We start from the raw sequence: 19,370 nt of genomic DNA, 5'->3' as shown, positions 1-19,370 counted from the left end.
CTTCCAAAAATAAAGTCTCCCACCAAAAAATAGATTTGGCTTTCATAATTATATTTTAGTAGTTGCTTTAACTTTGAAGATGTTGAAGATACTTTCTCTTCAGTCCTGCCTGGCTGATTGCATTTTAAACACTTAATTTCATATTCATGTAGATGTAAATTTCTGGGAAACTTTCATCACTAGTGAGAACAGAATAGAGTTCCATGGAAGGGCTAGGATATCTGCCACTCATTGCAGATTCAGTCAGTGCCAAGAAAAATAATCTCAAAGAGCAGTAACAATGAATGACTTTCCAGTAGCTGTGAAAGTAAGGACATACTGAGTGTCTCATGCCCCAAATTCAAGATTGGCTGGATGATTTCTTACCAAGAGGGTACTGAAGGCCTTCTGCAAGCAATTTTATTGCAGTGTAGAATTTTAAAATGTGTTCACTGGAAAAGAGTGAGCAGAATCCTCGCATTTTGGGTCCAAGTAAGTAGTTTGGATCAAGAACAGAGGTCTGCAAGTAGGAAGCAGACCCATGGGAACAGCTGACTTAAGCACAGCAAGCTGCACTTGCCCAGTTCTCTATTTTTCATGACCATCTCCTCACAGTGCCAAGGGCAGTCAACCTGTCACAATAGGAGCCAGCCAGAATATTTTATACTCTGCATTGTGAGGGCTGGAGACTGCAGAATTCTTGAACTGAGTTAGGCCATGAAAAGAGGTGATCTGATTTCTCAGTGATGGTGAAAGTCTGGGATCATGGCTTTTAAAGCTTAATATATGGCATATCTGAGCACCTTAGATTTAACTATCTGTAGAGCATCTTCACTTATCTACTATCTTAAAAGTGCATCCTTTTTTGGGTGGGCTAGTGACAAATGTTGTAGATACTGATTCTAGTACAAGAGTCATGCTAGTTGATTTTTTTTAATTTTTTTTTTTTTTAGGGGCAGTACACTAATTCTGGTGAGTCCTAATCCATCACTTGCCACAAGGCCCATATTAATTCCTTGGAGTGGACTAATCTATATCCATTGTGATAATGGACTAAAGGTATGTGGTTTACTTGGGACTTCAGGTTGCAACTTTTTATTTTACTTTGTCAGTTCTAATAAAGTTGCTAAAACCATGTGGATTTGAGTCAGAAGCTCAGTCAACTTCCATTATTCTTTTTAATTTGTAAAGTTCTCATAAAGAAAAGTAGTTAAGATGCCATTTTGTAAACTGATTTTTGGTTCATTAATCTCTGAAGAAATACTATGATGTGAACACTAACTGAATTTCCAACAAAATTGCACCCAGCACTGCCTTATGCATAATTTTCTAAAACATTAAATATATATATATGTAGATGTGCACACATAAAAGTAGTTTGTATCCTATTGTAAAATAAAAAGTTAAAAGAGGGTATTGGACAAACTGCCATAGCTCCTTTTGAGCTCCCTTAAGGTAATCTTGACCTTCTGTATGACAGGTCAGGGATAAAGAATGTCTAGAACAGGTTCTGCCTCTTCATGGATTTTAATCCAAGACATTTTCCTGATAAAATTGAGGCATAGAAATAAAATTTATGAAGCCAACAGTTTTTCTTTTTTCTATGTAAGAGCAGAAGGATTCCTTGGTAATCTCTCCTAAAGAAAGAGACTTTTTTTTCATATTTTTACAGTCAGTGTATGTTTTGACTTACTTGTAACAATGCATGGAGAGAGAAGTAGACACTGAAAGGGTAAAACTGTATCTACTTTCCTTTTGCATGGAGGGAAGTGTGAGGTATGATATAGAATTGGAAACTGCCTTCAAAAAACCCAAATAAACAGGAAAGTTGTTGAGAAGGAGATAGTTAACTGCGTGCAGTTACAATGTTATGTTCTACAATATGAGAAAAGGATTTAAGAAATCTACTGGGACAAGTGTAGAGAATGTAGCAAAGCCCATCAAATTATAAGAAATCTGGTAGTTTATAATGCTTTTGTCATTTATTTGCTACCTCTCCAAATCAGCAAAAAGTATGCTAGGACTTACTAGCATTAATTGAAACTTGTAAAATTTCTAATTATGTAGCAAAAGGGAACACAAAGCTCTTTCTGAATGAGGCAGCTCTGTTTCCATTATCTGCAACAGAGAATGTTGTAGGAATTGTCATTTAAACTAGTTGAAATTATTATTCCTATCGAATTAAAATGCCTAGATAGCAAATTTTCAGTGAATCTTTCTTTTCTCCTAAATTAAACTCGTCCTAGAATCTTTAAACTTGGAGAAGATCTGGCTATGTAATGTATGAGAGCTTTCCTTTGTTGAAATGTAAAGCTGAATATAATCTCTTGTGTGCAAGCTAAATAGTTTGACTTATTGATATATCAATATTCAATGTTTAAAACTTTGCTTTTCTCCAAATTGTGCAATAGTTTATTAAAGTGCTTATTCAAGAGGCTGTCACACAGAGTGTGTCTGGATCAGACTTTCCATGTAGAAGATGTGACATAATTACTCCACAGTCTGAAAATCCCACTGCTGATGTGCCAAAGCCTCTCCCCAGGTTCCCTCTAACAGAAATGGACATAAAGAACAGAAACATTGTTTTTCCTAAAACAAGACTAGGACAAAGCTCAGGTAAGAGGAATTAGTTATTAAATATAGCATCTGGAATATCTTGTGTTCAGAGGCTTTGTGTACTATATTGCATGTTTGGGAATTTTGGTGCTTTGGTTTTGTTCTCTTAGTCTAATAAGTGTGAATGACCTGTTCCCCACTTCTGCCTTTAGTTTGAAATGCTTTTTGGGTTTTTGGGGTTTTTTGGGTTGTGTTTTGGTATATTGGGAGTTATGGAGGTTTATTGTTGTTGTTGTGTTTGGTTTGTTTTTTGGTTTTGTTTTGTTTGTTTTGAGGGTTTTGTTTGTTTGTTTTTGTTATTGTTGTTTTGGTTTGGGTTTTGTTTGTTGTCGTTTTGTTGTTGTGTTGTTGTTTTGTTTTTGGGGTGTTTTTTGGTGTTGGTTTTTTTTTCCCCCAGTTCTCCTTATACAGTATAGTCACACCTTTTTTTCCACAGTTAGGTTTGTGTACAGGCAAATCAGTTGCCACTATGATGAATGCAGCTATGCTGTGCCTGGGAAAAGAGAGTGTAGAAGGTCACTGTGTCCACTTGAAACTCTTCTGGCACAGGCACCTTTGCAGTAGATCCCTTGTCATCTGCACTTATGCCCATAAGAGATGAGACCAATCTGTCTGTGTTTGGCAGGGAAATAAATGCTCTTCCTGAAGACAATAGGAGTGTCAGCTGTGAGGCTGGCTGTCCTTGTCTTGGTACGTAGTGATTGAGGAGGACAGGGTAGATAATGGAGGCTGAAATGCTTGGACTGTACTTTTAGTTCCAGTAATGCTTAAAATTCTCAAAGTAACTCTATGGAGCTCTGATTCTGTTACCTACAGACCATTTTTTTTGTAGAACATACTTTTTTAGGCAATGAAGGTTTTTTTAATGAACCATTGCCACTATTTTTTTTCCAGCAGACTTGAGGACTTTCAAGACTTAATTTATCAATAATATCTTGGGGTTTTTTGCTAAAATTATGAAAGTATCGTAATAATAATACTTTGGTGTTTATACATTTCCTATATAATTTATGTCTGCAACTTAAACTTTTTAAGTGCTTTTCTAGACTGAGATGATCTTGTCCTAATAATTTCTTGCCAAGAGACATATATTTATATGCATGCTGAGTAACAAAACACATTATTTGGTACAAGTTTATTTGGTCCCAGACTGGGATATTGTGTTTTGTCTCTGAATGATCAAATAATATCTTGGGAAGGAGTTGGATATCTTTTGGGGATTTTTTGGTGGAGTCTAAATTTCTTGTGTATAAGCTTCTACAAATTTTATGACAGTGTGCTTTGTTTGAGTCTGCTCTTGAGATTTGTTATAATGAAACCTGTTTCCACTAAACTTGTGTTCATCTAGAGACACAGTTCCTGCTAACTCTTTACACCAGAGATACTTAACAAAGATGTTTAGTATGCTGGTCTGATATTTCTCTTTTAGAGAATTACCTGGAAATGGAGAATAAAGGGAATGAAAATCTGAAGTGGAAAATATCATCTTTTGCACCACCCTATATTAAAGTGAGTGAAGGCTTGCATTGGGAGTTTTATGCAAATCTCTGGGTTTTATTTTAACTTTTCTCTTCCTGCTGTGCTCTCTCTCCCTGCTGCCTCTCAAGGAAGAATATATATTTGAGCATGACCTCAGTTACAAAGGTTTTTTTCCTCTGTTCATGTCAAGGAAATGTTTTGCTCCTTTTTTTCATCCCTGATGTGCTCCCTGACTATGAATCAATCGGTGCTCTGTGGTACAGTTTCTGCTTCACTTACTGCTTTACAGGGTTGGCTTGTGCTCATACAGTGTCATCATCCAGACTGCATTAAGTGATCAAGCATAAATGAAAGATTGGTGTCTCTTTTTGGCTGCAGAATGCCAGACTTGTCTTGTTCCAGGCTTTTGCTGCTGACATTGCACTGTACGTGGTATCTCTGTAGAAATTTGAGTTAGGTCAAGGATATTTTAATTACAGTGCTGTTGCCTCTGCCTAGCTGTTGATATTTGTAAATGCTTCCCTATTTTTTGATAGTCTGAAATGCTGCGATGATTTTTGATTTTATGCTAGAATTATTATTATGCTCTGTTGTTGTGAAATGATGAAAAATGCTTATATAGCACCCTCACCAGTACCCATGGGACTGAGTTTGTCATGTTGCAGCCAGTGCACCACCTCTGAACTGTAAGTCAGTAGTGGTGACTGGATTTGGTAGTTTCAGTCTTTATTAATTTGCTTTTAGGGAGTCAGTTTCAATTCTTTTCTTAAAGTAAAAGTACCTTAATTGGGTGTATTTTCCTCAGTCTTCTGCAAGGGGGGGGTGTATGTGTGGGTGTATTGTGTGGTTTCAGGCTATTTTTTTCCTTTCCCTTCAAATCTGACTCATCAATTGATTTGCAGGGTGTGGATGGAAGTGGCACTGTTTATAGGGTTCCTTACTCTGCTTTTGGATTTTCCCATGTTTCTGGTACCCTTGAAGTTCATGAACAAGAGAAGGTAAACATTTATAAATATTTCAGGCATATTAGTGTATCTCAATTGCAAAATAAGATCTCAAATGAGAAATAAATTTTATTTGATCATGATGAAATGTTGGCCTTTCAATACTGGGCTCTGGAGTGTGTCAGATATTCTGCATCAGCCTAATTCAGCAGAGTTAATTCTAAGAATTCATGCAATCAAAGTAGTTTGATTTCAAAGTGGTGGTGTGTTTGTGTTACTCTTTGGGGGTTTTTAAGGATAAATTATTTCAGAAGAGAAAATTATTTTAAATGCTTTGTAAAATTCCAGAAGAAAATGGCAAATAATCCTGGGTTCTTACAAAACTGGTGTAAGCACCTGATTCCCTTCCTTGAAGCATTCTTGCTATACTTGTTCAGGGACAGCTGTCTGCTCCTAAAGTTGGTTTCATTTGACTTGCAATTTTATCTCTTGGCCAGTAGAGGGTTTCATAACCACAATTATAAAGCACATTCAAGGATAGACTGAATGGATTGGTAAGGGTCTTTCCTCCCTCATCTTCTCTCATAATGCTACTTGAGTTTTATCTTTTCATCTTCCTTTAAACCTATCTTTTCATTGTTATGGGTAATTATTTCCATAGAGATGCAATTTGTAATCTATTTGCAAGAATAAAAAACTTATTCCTGTCCATTTTCATAGTAATTTCATAATATTGCAAGCCATTATTTCAATTTAAACAATGATATTTGCATTAGCAATCCTAGTTCAGGCCTATTTGAATAACATTTACATCATTGGCATGCCAGGCTGTGGGCTGGAGCTGGTAATGTACAGAGCTATAATGACTGGCTGGGTTTTTTGCAGTGGATATTATGATTGGCTAATGAGATATAATTGTAGTGATCTATTTTAATCTGCTGCTCTCTTTCTCTTCTTCTCTCAACCTCAGTTCTGAAGTTTATTCTTGAATTAACCTGGTACAGCACTATATGGAGACAAGCCTTTGTTAACATAGGTGACCTTTAAGGATGATCAAATTCATAGGTTGCAAGTTGGCTTAAATTTTAGGCTTTCTAATAATTGTAGTGCAGGAATTAGAGATTTGGAGCTGCAGGAGATGAGTTCTTCACAACTTAGTTGCCAGATGAAGGAAGTTTTTCCAGGTGCACATATTTCCCTTCCTGGTCCCCTTTCTCTCCATTTTACTAACAGAAATAATTGTGCCAACATTTGCTGGCTTTGCTTAAAGCAGATTATCTGAACTCAAGTTTATTCAAAATTGCTTGTACAACATAGTTCATCCTTTTTTTTCCACTTGCTGGCAGAGGAGGACTAGCTAGTTGTATAGTTTTCTGCAAGGTCAGCTGTGTGTGCCATGTGTGTTCTGTAGTGTGTAAATTTTGTGCTGGCTGAATCATAACTTTGTACAGGTATGACCATAACTTTGTACAGGTTAAATTGTGAAGATCCTGAAGATTATTAGGGTTTGCAAAATTTGCCTTTGTTTTTGTTTTTTGTTTGTTTGTTTGTTTTTTTTTCGTAGGTTGCTGTAATTTTTTCACCTAGAGATGAAGGAGATTACTCCCAGTTCTGGGACCTTGAGTATTACTCAGTTGGAAATCCAAGCAGGAAACACAAATTAAAATTTCAGCTTTCTGGAAATGTGAGTATATAAAAGCTATAAACACTGTTTGAGCACAAATTTTTGATAACATCTTGATTTTACTATACACTTCTCTTTCATGTATACATTGGTATATTCTGCAAAAAAACTCAACCCTGGTAGTATTTTTGCTGGGATAAATTGTGTTTTTTTCCTTATGTTTCTCTTCCTTATGTGATAATGCATTATCTTTTGCCATTTATGATATAAAAATTTATTTAGCTCAAAGAGAGTAGAGACAAATTTACATTCTAGGGGAATTGTTTCTGTAGACAAAGGTATTTCTATCAGTTTTGTTTGGTTTTTTGCTCGCTGGTTTTATTTTTGTAAATAAGTAGTGAAGTAACTGAACTTTGCTATAATACATAAATCAATGCAGTTTTGGAATTTTCAAATATCCATCCTGGAAATGGGTATTTGTGTCTCTAATAAAACCTGGTTCAGTATTTTATGAGAGTAACAATGTAGGTGGGGATAATTGTGAAATTTATACATGGCAGCAACTGGGTTTGAGCTTCCCTTTGCTCCCCGTTTGTTCCTCAGCTCAAACTTCATGGTAAGGCTTGGAAGAAGTGGGTTGGGAGTTGCATCTGGTTTTCTGTGCTCTCTCTCCTTACCTTGCTTTTTATCCCATCTATACAAGAGGAATTTACCTAGGACAGAGGATTTATTACCATAAGGAAGAATTAATTATAATGATTAGTTAATTAAGCTGAAAAGCTTTGTACATTGAGTATGGCATTATTGCTATATATGCTTTGCTGTCCTCTTTAGAAGGTTTTTGATTTTTCTAAGAGTCCACTCAAAGATTTGGCATCTTTCTTTGGAGTATTAAGCATGCTTCAGTAGTAAGAACCTTACTTATCCTTCTTACATTTGTTTTGTAGGTTCCTTGTTCTTTCCAAATTAATTGTGTTGAAAGAGTATTTGTAAAAAGGTTTAATATTAAATGACTTCTGATTTTTTTTCTGTATAATGTTTGGTTTTAGAGGGTTTTTTATTAAACTTTCATCAAATTCTTTGGTCATAATTTTCCTGAAAATGAGGAAAACATCTAAATCATTTGTCTTTTTAAAGCTAGTTGAAGTGTGGAGAAGATTAATTCTTTAACAGAACTCTAGAGTTTTAAGGAAGTCTCTTCTTAAAACGTGACTGGTTGTCAGAGTTGTGTAAATCTTTGAGCTGCATGACTTGATATTAATGTTTTCAAACTACTACTGTGTCAGATTTGTTCTTGATTTTTTTCAGAGCTGTTAACAATTAGATCTTGATAGCATCTCTGCACATGGGAAAAAAGTTAGTAGAAAATAATTGAAATGCATGTCACGATCATTTTCAGAAAGATTTGAAAAGGAAGTACTGTATTTATCAACTAGGTAGGGAACATCTGTTGAGAAGAGGGGTCAACACAGAACATTTAGAGTGTTGCAGCTTTTAGTTGAGAAGGCAAGAGAAGTGAGTCATAATCTGTTATCTTCTTGGGATCAAGAGTTTAGGCAGTGTTACTAAAACTTTGAAAAGGACTTGGAATCTGGTGGCTTTGCTGAGGCAGGGAGCTATGGCTGTGGTTAGTGTGACTTTTGATAGAATAAAGGGGGAAGAGTGACTGACTGTCATCAGAGTGACTGAGTGATGTTTATTTATAGCACCACTTCAGAAGAAATGAAAAATGTGAAGAGCTCAGGAAGGAACTAAAAGAACATTAAGTTAGGATAATCAGTGGCACCTACCACTTTAATCTTTTTCCTGACAAATTAATTGACTGTAATTTTGATTATGGTCTACATGTGTTTGCAGTCCTCACCATTGGAAACTGTAGTCAGGAGTTCAGCTCATCTTGTCTCTGAAAGCAGTCTGAGAGACAGAGGAAGGAGGGATTCTCTGTGTGCTCTGAGCCCCAGCCTCTCAGTGCTGGTCATTCAAACTTAGTGTTGTCCTTTCCTGAGGAACATTTGTTCCTGCTGCTGGGAGCTGCTCCTGGGGCTCTTTGAAGATCATTGAGCTGAAAATGAATATTGTGCACAGCAGTCTTGGACTGGTATTTGGGTCTAACTATCAGTCCCTTCTGGGTGAACTGGCAAGCACCTGCCACAAGGGCTGAGACAGCAGCAAAGTCCTGACTGCTCCTTTTGCATGTTGAAAGTTGAGACTTAAAGAACCCTTGCTATTTTTTAAGATACTACAAATGTTGAATGCATGCCATTTTTTAATTTACATGGTTTATGTACTTTAAAAAGTTAAATAATGTACATAAGTGACAATAAATAAGTTTGAAAGTATCAGCAGCACAGAGCTTCCTTATCTTTGTGTATCTCAGAAGTGAGAAGAGGGAAAACCTTTTTAAACTCTGTGAGAAAAATAATTCCAATTTTCAAGCTATACAAATTTCTGTGTTCCTGAGGTGTCTTTGGAACTGCAGCGCTCAATTGTAACCATTTGGAGTGTTAATGTACTGCTCTCATTTGAAACTGCAGAAGTCAGTACAGGCTGTGGTAAAGCAATCAGTATTTCAAGGTGCCCTTATCAGGACTGGGGTAACTTCTGATCATTTTCCATAATGTACCTTATTCTCATGCAGTCAAATGGCCTTTTGATAAATTAGAATTTGAATGATAACAGAGGCATGATGCCCACTGTTTTTCACTGTGTGGAAAAATAAAAGCTCTTGAAATGGGATACATGTGCAAATCCCTTCTTGTCTTTATTAGGTTCTACTGGGGTTCATGGGTTATTTGCAACTGAAAAATATATTCTTTAAAATAAGATTAAGAATTTTTTTATGGCTGCTGCTATTTCTGACAGACTGATTAGCAGCTCTTTCAATAGAAGAAATGAATGTCTAAAAGACAAGTTTGTCATAGCAGCTCTATTGAAGATGAATCTATTTTTTTCATCTTCCCTGCGTCAGGGAATCAACTGCTTGTCTAAAACGTCAGCACCATTTCAAAAATTGACATAATGTTGTACAACCATAAGTGTAGGAGGTTCTTTTGGTTCTTTAACTTTGTTTAAGATGTTGTGACCCAAGGGGACTCCAAAGAATATCTGGCAAGATTCACTAAGCAACACAGAATTTGAAATTGGTTATTTGTCCAATTATTCCCATTGGGTGATCTGGTGTCCCTGTGTTAGAATACCCTAAATGGGGGTCTTGGTGATGATAAATATTTTGGCCTAATTTCTGAATGCAGAAAATACCATATAGTACATTATCTGTTTCTCCCTCTCTGGAGAGGCCTATCTTTGAGAAGGATGTATTGTTCATAGTACAAAATTATTACCAAGCTTTTTGCTGTCTTGAGAATTCAGATTATAATGCTGACTTATGTCTTCCTTCTTTCTGAGCAGTTGTTTTGCCAACTTGGTTGTTCTTGAGGCATGTGGGCATAATATCTGCAGAGGAAGTGAGGCGTTTTTGGCTTTTAGTAAAATCTTGGTTGCTTGCAGCCTTTTTGAGATTCCACCTGCACTCCTAGTTTGTTGTGAACTGTCTTGTAATAAATAAGTATTTGTAAAGCACAGAAGCCTGTTGATGTAGTCCTCCTAACTAATTGCTTCCATCTTGATGATCCAGACTCTCATGCTCCTGAAAGATTATTCTTGAAATAAAAAGTCTTGGATTGAGTTAGGGGAATGACTTACATTTCTGAATACTTAAGTACTTTTGAACTTGAAGTTCACAATCTTCTCTGGTTTTGCCAATAGAGTACTAAAGCAGAAAATGAAACACCAGTTGTGAAATCTTGTCCAAGTGCCCTTAAAAAAACTGAGCTTGCAGTTACACCAGAAAGGAAAGCTTACCCTGATGGACAACCAAAAAGAATAAGGTATGTATGGACAAAACCTGACAAGAGTCTGTCTGCAGCTGGGCAGAAGGGTCAGGGAGTAGAACCCAACTCCACAACCAAAACCTTTTTTACCATTGGGACATCTGTGGGGTGGAACAGGCTTCACAGAGAGTCTGTGCAGTCCCTGTCCTCAAATGGTTTTAGGATTTAACTAGTCAGCTTGCTCTGACCTCACATCTGACCCTGACTGGAGCAAGAGGTTGGGCTACAAACCATCTGAATATCTTCTGCCCTGAATGATCGTATGATTCTATGTTAGAATAAGCAGCTGTAAAAACCAGACTTGCCAAAAACTCTTGGTGGCTTTGTATTATTCAATCTTCCATGCTTTTTGTTTTCAGTTGAGTTTCTAAGTTGTCTAACTACAATATGCTGTGGTGAATGAAATGGTATTGGCAGTAGAATTTTGTCTATGCTTTTTATATATTTCCCTTTTGGACACTCCAATTGACTACGAAGTCAATTCTGAGAAAACCACAGTACTGCATGTCTTAACCTTGCTGTTCAGTCTTAAGTTGTCAGTTCTTTTACAACAGGATGATGTGAATATGGCAGGAGAGTAAAACATTTGGTCAAATCTGCAATCTTTGATAATAAGACTCTAGGTCTCTGGTAAAGCATATGGGGGAAAAATTCAGACTGTTAAAGTACATATAAGGAAATTCCTATATATTTATGCCAGAGTTATACTTTCGTTATTCTTTCTAGCTAAATTATCTTGCCTACAAAACTTAAGGTGAGAGAGTTGATGTTTTCTGGATCTTTCTATTTTTTCTGATTTATTCTCAGAAAATACACTTGTACTTCAAGTATGCAAGCAACATACACTGATCATACAGGTCAGAAATGTTAATATCTTAAATCCCTTTTTCAAATCAGACAAAAAGAGGTCATTCAAGGGGTGTATGCACCAGAAGATGTCTACGTTTTTCCTCTAACCAGAGTTGGGGAAGCATGCACATTAAAGGTGCACTTGCGGAATAGCTCCAGTACAACACACGTGGTAAGTCTGACAGACTTCATCTGAAATAGATACTTGTCAGTCCTTTCAGTTGCTCAGCTGCACTGGTTTTTTCTCCTTTACTCTTGACAAAGATTGCAATAGTACATGTCTTAGTTTGCTAGTACCAAAAATCAATATTTGAAGAATTTTGATGTGTAATTTTTCTGTTTTGTCTGACTGAATAACTGAGTGTATTTGTAATAGTATATTACAAATAATAAAATAACTGAGTGTATTTGTAATATTTTAATAGTAAAGTATGGTAGATCATAGTTTGCATAGGTTTGTTATTGTTCTGATTTGCTGATTTTAATTTTTTAATTAATTCAAAATATTGAAGTAAGTTTTTTTTTCTTTACTGTTCACAAATGTGGGGGCATTCTGTATTTTTAAACCCTGGGTCTGTGTAAAGCTGTATTTGTAAATGACCTGATTTATCTTACACATGTCATAAATTGAATATGATGACTTAAATATAGTGCACTTTTAAGCATTTTGTATTAAATTACAGCTGAAATTTGTAAGTCCCAGGGAGCCTTTCTACATCAGGCACTTGAAATACTCTCTAAGGTGAGTAATGCATATGCTAACATTTTCTCCTAACAAAAAAATTTACCAAGTAATTCAGTAAGATAAATATCTTCTATATATGTACAGTGCTAAAAAATATTCTGGATGCTTTTGTTTATGGTTACTGGTTTGGGGGGGAGGGGGTTGTGAGGCTTTTTTGGTTGTTTTTTTGGTTTTTTTCTTGTTAAACTGTACTCTCTGTTCGAAGCAGAATGAGCCCACACAGTTATTTCCGCATCTGCCAATTTCTTCCCTGCAAATTGTTTCTAACAGTGCTGCTGCTTTTAATGTTAAGCCTAATGCTTCATGTAACCATTTGGCATGCTGTGCACAATCAAGTCATTCCTTCCATTTATACTTTCTGCGCAACAGACCAAGCAAATTGTCTTCATCATGCTTCTAATTTGACAAACCTGCAGAGCTGCATCAAAGGTTCTCTGCAAACACAAGGTTTCAGCAGCCACTGGAATTGTCTGGTCATACCAACTATTTCAGCATTTTACCTGCATAAAAGAAATTTTTGAGTTAGTGATAGCAGTCCCTGAAAATAAACCCAGTCATCTGTGGAGTTCATTACAAGCATGTGCCAGTAGTATTCGTCATCTCTTCAAGAAGTGCAGCATCTCACATGCTCATCTGCAACAGTGGGATTCTCAGGAAGCAGAAATGCAACTGTTTCATTGGAAGTGGTGCAGCATACATTCTCAATGTTTAAACAGGTTCCCATTTTAAACACAGGAAAGCTAAGGCTATAGAGAGCTGGAAATTGTGAGCAAATTGTAAATGGAGTTAGATATTCTGCCTCCTAATCTGCCCCACATTTATCACAGAGACAGGGCTGTGGTGGTGTTAGCCAGAGGTATTCAAGGTATTCTTAAGGCCGCTTTTCAGTGCCAAGTGTTGTAACTCCTCTTAGGCTTGTGTTAGTGCTTCAATTTAAATGTCATCTTTTTATTAAATATTTCACATGAGATGGCACAAAAGGGTTTTTTTGGGGGTAGTGACCAGGATAACATCTATTCAAATAAAGACAACTAGCTAGATCTGTCTGAGGCTGTACAGCAGCACACAAAGGACAGGATGACTTGATTTAGTCATCCTTGACAAAAAATTAGTAACTTCACTAGAAAACACTTTGATATTTCAGAAATATTTTTGAGGAATGCTGTAGAAATTATTTGGTATATTTTCTGCATGAGATTATGAACTCCTACTGCATTTATCTAAAGTAGACTTAACAAGTTTAAAAGTCAGTCTACTATTTTTTTCCTAGTAACTTTGTCAGTTTTTTCTTTGGTTGTAAATACCAGCTTTTCCTGTCTTAAAAAAAAAAATATTTCTCTGAAGTCAACATAATGCTTTCCCATTTACGAGCATAAAACACAGAAGATTTTCTTGACTTGGATAGATGTTTTTTAAAAAAGTGTTAAAAGTGTTTTAAATGGCTTTTATTCAAGATTAGCATCAAGAAGGATATCAGTAAAGCCACTGGTAACGTTTCCTTCTAAATTTGGGCATCTGAGGAAGTAATGTTCAAAACTGGATGAGAAGACTCTTTGCAGGAACTTGGAATATTAGTCTGTAAATAAGAGTATAAGAGTAGAAAGTACTATCTACCTATATGTTTTTTGCCAAAAAATTATAATGTGCTAAACATTGTCTATTGGATGCTCTTAATTTTGAGGGCCAAATTTAAAAGTAATCCTGCATAATTAAGTTTTAAATCTTGATAGAGAAAGTGAAACTTTGTATCTAATATCAAGAGTCTTGGCATTCAGAATTTGGTGTAGTGCTTTTGCCAGTTCTTCAGTTGATTATGCAATCCCAAGTACCAGTACACAGCACTGCTGTGGAATTCTGTCTGCAATCTACACCCAAAAGAGTTCTGTTTGTTTACAGACTAGAACTTCTTTTACTGCAAGGAGAATACTTTTAACAATATGACTCTTAAGTGATACAAACACATGAATTAAGCATTAAAAAAAATGACCAGTTTCTGTTTCTGGAAGGACTGCCAGGTTGCTATGCCTACTTAAAGCTTGAGAACAAAAGTGTCCCAATTTTATTGCTTTCAGAAGCCATCTGATTAGAGGGTAGTATATTTTCCAGATACTACTAAAAGGTAAAGCTGTTTGTTGAGTTGTTGCTTTCACTAATTATGGTTGTTTCCTGTAGCCACCCTTCTGGGTGTCAATGGTCACTGTTCATTGATGAACCATCTGCTTACCATGGCTTAAACTGGCCTAACTGCCCATGCTCTTCTTTTTCAACTTGTTGCAGTGTTGTGTTTTGAGGATTAGAGGATTAGTCTGTCTGTGAAGCAGGCTTCAGACATGCCCGACTTCTCAGAAATACCGCTTGAAACTGGTGCAACAACCTGTAAAAGCCATACACTAATCAGAGACTAACTGAGGTGCTGGCATAGTGGAAAGTTTGAAATAAAAGGGTGTTTTAAGAGAAAAGAGTTAATTGCAGCAGTATTCTACTTGTCCTGAAACTATAGTTTTTGATTACTGTACTTGAGAAAAATCTTCCAGGTTGCCTAATTTCTGAGAATATTTATGTTATGGAGTAGCCCAAAGAGCTGTTACATCTGGAGTCTGAACTTTCCAGTCTTGTAGCTGAGAAAATGAAATGGAAGCAAGTGTGATGAGTCTTATCACAGTTGTGAGAATTACAAAACAGACTACATAATGTCTGACTTCCTCTGCTTTTAGGGAAGAACAGTAATGTTTTTAGACCCACCCAATGGACACCTGAATTTAGAGATCAGGAGGAATTTAATATGGTTGTCATTTGCTAAGAAACTGCTCTGCCTCAGTACTGTTGAGGCCATATGGTACATATTCTAGAAATTAAAATTTGCCAGCCAGATGTGGCCATCTTTTTGAAAGAGCAATACCTAACTTACTGTTAAGTTTTTGATAAAGTGTAACGTTTGAGTGTGGTCATATTGTTCTTTTTGAGGAAGTGTTATGTAATGTATCAGGGAGCATACATATATTATTTTGGAGATGATACAGACTTCTGTATCTCTTCTGGTTTTCTACTAAATTTACTTTTACTTCAGTAAATTCTCAGGTGGTCTGCTTACATGCAGCTTCACACTCTATTCCTACTAAAATTTATGTTTTCCAACATAATGCATGTTACAGATTAAACAGTCATACTGATGTCCTTCACTTTAAAAAAATTGATTTTTTTAAAATGAGCTGAGTGAATATCTTCAGCCTATCATAGATGGTAAAATATCTTCAGCCTATCATAGATGGTTAAAAAGACAGACACTGCCAGATTTGTTATACAACACTTGGCAGTCGAGTATGAGACATGAAACTGATTTGGTTGTATTCCTTTGGTGCACTGTTGGATGTACAATTAGTACTTTATTTTTGTATTCACCTGATGGAAAAAATACACTTCCATCCCAGTCTTTATTCTAAATGTGTGTACTCTTATTTGATTGACCAGGATGTTGTTAAAAAAAAATTGCTGGTGTGGTTACTTCAACACTAAGGATGATACTAGCAAATGAGAATTGTGTGTAGGGCAGGTGTTAGGATTTCAGATGTGGGTAGGGGATAGAGTAGAAGGATAAAATCATAGACTGATTATGATAGCTTGAATTAATGCAGAGAAAATGAGTATGAAAAGGTAGGAACACAGAAAAAGTAGGAGAAATAAGCACATTCCAGAGGACTTTGGACAATACTATACACTCTTAAGGAAAGGAAATTGAAGGAATGGTAAAAGCAAACAAAGCTGTCTTTTCTGTTCCTACTAAGTGGGGGTGTTCATAATTCCTTATTTCAGTTGTGCCTGTTACTGCCACCTGTTTCAGTGCTGGATGTTTCTATTGGATGCCATGGAATCCAATAGACTGCCACTCAGAATTTTCAGCTACTGCTTTTACAGCTTATATTTTTAAGTAATTCAGTCTAGGCTTTTGGCAATTAATACAGATACCCATTACATTTGGTATGTTTTTATGTAATCCAAATAGAAGAGGAATTATTTAAAAACAGTGTAAAATTTCTAAAATGCTGTTTGAGGATGGACATACTGATTTACAATAATTCAGCAAAATATTTCTTATTGTGGAGGCAATTAGAAGTAATAGAATTTAGTAGCTTCAAATGCATGGATTTCAGAAAAGAGTTGGGAATTTTAATGTACTTGTGTGATGTTTGAAGGGAAGAAATGTAGTAATTTTGCTCTAAACAAAGTTTATGCACTGTCATTATTGCCAAGAGGCAGACCAAGCTTACCAAGGTAAACAAGCAGCAATAAAGTATTGTGTTACTTTGTATAATCAGAAGGCAAAAATGACCTTGAAGATCAAAGTCCTTCAGAAGAAAAATAGATAATCAAATCTATAAAACTAAACTTAATGATCTGGTGCACATCGGTATACCATTGTGGTGAAAATCCAAACTAGACAAGAATTTGTCTGTCAGGTAGTATTTACTTCTTTATTAACAATTTTTATGCCCACAATTGCCTTTTTAGATCCTGTCACTACATTGCTGTGCCAGTCCAGTTCAAGCCAAAGGTAGAAGGAATGTTTGAAGATGTCTTTGTTGTGCTGACAAGCAAATATGGCCCAATTAAAATTCGCCTATATGGTAAAGCTATTGGAAAAAAATAGAACTGTTTTTTATCTGTTTATAAGAATTTATAACAGCTTATATTATTTAAAATATTAAAATATTTGCTACTACATTTCCATACTAATGTCCTACCTGTTTTGCCCTGTGATGCTGCTTTGATGAAAAGTCTTCTGTAAGATAAATTATGGTGCTTGTTTCACAAATCTGTTTTGATAGTAAAAACAGTGAGAAATAACATTGTATATTGTAAAGTTACCATTTTATAATTTATGTTTCTGCACTTTTAAAGGAAATGGAAGTTTTGTATTTTTGCATTTATTAGAAATAGCTAGATACTGATATATTTTATTTTAAACATTGTAAATTCAGAAATAAAATCTATTTGTAAACAGTTGGTTCTGCCTGATTTCTGTCTGTTTCAGAGGATTCTTTGCTGTACATAAGGGATCAAGCTGCCTTCTCTTAGACAATGCTAAATTTTTGGGGGGCTGTGAAGGAACAGGGGTAGGCATTGCAGTCCAGAAGCTGATCTATATCACATTTCCATGAGGTAGTGCTGGGATCTGACAATCAGCCCCCACCTTTTTACACAGTTCATTGGCAGGCATAAGCATTGTTTTTAATCTAACAGTGTGAAAACAATGTAAATTTTAACATGACCAATAGTGCCTTCAGCCCTCCAGAATTATGCATCTTACCCAGTATTCTGTCTCTGAAAGTCACCCAAAGATGATGTTACTTTGAGAAATGATGTAAGCCTGGCTACTTACTGGTTCAATTCCATTTCCTCAGTATCTGCCACCAGATGAATAAGGATGGGAGGTAGAATCCCACCTCTGCCTTTTCTCTGCATTTATTGGCCTGTTTGTGAATTCACCTGTTCACATTTTTTAACCCTTTTGACACTGTTTCCACATCCTCATGTGGTAGCAAACTCAAAAAGTTCACTGTCTATTCTTTTAACAAAATTTGGGTTTTTCTGTGATAATCTGGATTATTTCTGATTTAATTGAGTACTCTCTAATTTTTATATTGTAGGAGTCATTGAACAGCTGTTCCCCCATCCCTTGTTGCCATGTCATAGATTCATAGAGTAGTTTGGGTTGGAAGGGAACTTGAAAGGTCATCTTGTCCACCACCCCTGCCATGGACAGGAGCAACTTTAACTAGATGAGGTTGTTCAGAGCCCAACTCAATCTGACCTGACGTTTTGCTTCCATGGATAGGATGTCTTCCACTGCTCTGGGAAACTTCTTCCCAGGGTATAATTGGGTTTCTGTGCTCCAGGTGTACATTGCCAGCTCATGGGCAGCCTCTCACTCACCAGCACCCCAGGCTGGACTGGGCAGGGCTGCTCTTGATCTGTTCATTCCCATGAATGGTGCTGGGGCTGCCCTGACCCAGATGCAGCCCCTTGCACTGGGTCTTGTTAAACCTCAAGAGACTCCCAAGTGCCCACTTGCTGAGCTTGTCCAGGTTCCTCTGGATGGTATCTCATCCTTCAGGTGAGTCCTTCCCTGCTCAGCTTGGTGTCTGCAAACTTGCTGAGGGTGCACTCCATCCCTTCTTCTGTATCATTAATGAAGATATTAAATAACACTAGTCCCAGTATGGAATTTTGAGGGACAGCACTTGGCACTGGTGCCCATTGGGACTCTGAGCCATTGATCAGTGCCCTCTGGATGTGACCATCCAAGCAATTTCTTAGCCAGTTAACAGTCCACCCATAAAATCCATTTCTCTCCAGTTTAGAAAGAAGGATGTTGTGCAGGACCTGTTGAAAGGCTTTAAAGAGTCGAGATAACATTTGTAACCCTTCCCTTTTTCACTGATGTAGTCACTCCATGCAGAAGGCCATCAGCTTGGTTAGACAGGATTTCCCTTTGGTGAAGGGTGCTGCCTGTCTCAAGTTGTCTCCCTGTCCTCCATGTGTTTTAGCATAGCTTCTAGGAGGAGCTGTTCCATGATTTTTGCAGGCACAGATGTGGGGCTGATGGGTCAGTAGTTCCTGGGCTCCTCCTTTCTAGCCTTTAAAAATGGGTGCAATGTTTGCCTTTTTTCAGTCATCTGGGACTTCACCATCATGACTTTTCAAATACCATATTGCTTGTAGCCTTTGGCTCTGTCTTCTATTTTATTTTTGTAGCATCTATGGCCAAAGTTGCTTTAAGACAGAAGTGCATGTTTTTGACAGCATTGTTCTGTCATAGCATATGTACATTATTCCCTTCAGGTTGGTAGGAATGTGAGTGAAATTTGTTTTAGTAGGAGGTTGTTGGTTTAGCAGCACTTTAAAACAATTGAAATGTGAAAAAGCAGGGTGGAAAGACTTGAAGTACCCTCTGCATTGCCTTTGGTACATACCATCAGTGTTGAGTACAAGTGTACTAAAGCTGCTGTTTCTCAGCAGTCTGGAACCAGGAAGGGCAGATTTATTAAAAGAAATTAAGCTAGAGATGAGAAGTCTTGGCACCTCCTTATTCTCCCAACATGTAAGTTCATGTCTGTGAGATACTGTGACCATGTTCCTTTTGCCCTCTTTCTGCCAGATGTTTCATGTTTCCTTAACTGATGTGATGCCTGTGTACTTCTGAATACAGAATTTGAATAGAGGGAATCTTCTGCCTGCTGCCTTAG

The 19,370-nt window shown here is 36.7% G+C and overlaps 1 protein-coding gene across 1 annotated transcript in view; it reads left to right on the top strand.

Annotated features, from left to right (window-relative positions):
* CEP192 (centrosomal protein 192) overlaps positions 1-17,124 on the top strand; it is a 56,883-nt gene extending 39,759 nt beyond the window's left edge. Inside the window, exons 36-44 of the mRNA XM_036404486.2 lie at positions 933-1,038; positions 2,391-2,595; positions 4,025-4,104; positions 4,977-5,072; positions 6,583-6,702; positions 10,408-10,529; positions 11,430-11,553; positions 12,065-12,123; positions 16,633-17,124. Coding sequence (XP_036260379.1) covers positions 933-1,038; positions 2,391-2,595; positions 4,025-4,104; positions 4,977-5,072; positions 6,583-6,702; positions 10,408-10,529; positions 11,430-11,553; positions 12,065-12,123; positions 16,633-16,771 — 1,051 coding nt within the window. The 3' untranslated portion in view covers positions 16,772-17,124. The remainder of the gene's footprint in view (positions 1-932; positions 1,039-2,390; positions 2,596-4,024; positions 4,105-4,976; positions 5,073-6,582; positions 6,703-10,407; positions 10,530-11,429; positions 11,554-12,064; positions 12,124-16,632) is intronic.
* The last annotated feature ends 2,246 nt before the right edge of the window (positions 17,125-19,370 follow it).

This window comes from Molothrus ater, chromosome 1, assembly GCF_012460135.2.
Source record: "Molothrus ater isolate BHLD 08-10-18 breed brown headed cowbird chromosome 1, BPBGC_Mater_1.1, whole genome shotgun sequence".
Lineage (NCBI taxonomy): Eukaryota > Metazoa > Chordata > Aves > Passeriformes > Icteridae > Molothrus > Molothrus ater.
The sequence above is the reverse complement of the archived record's forward strand: the minus strand, read 5'-3'. Positions and strand labels throughout refer to the sequence as shown.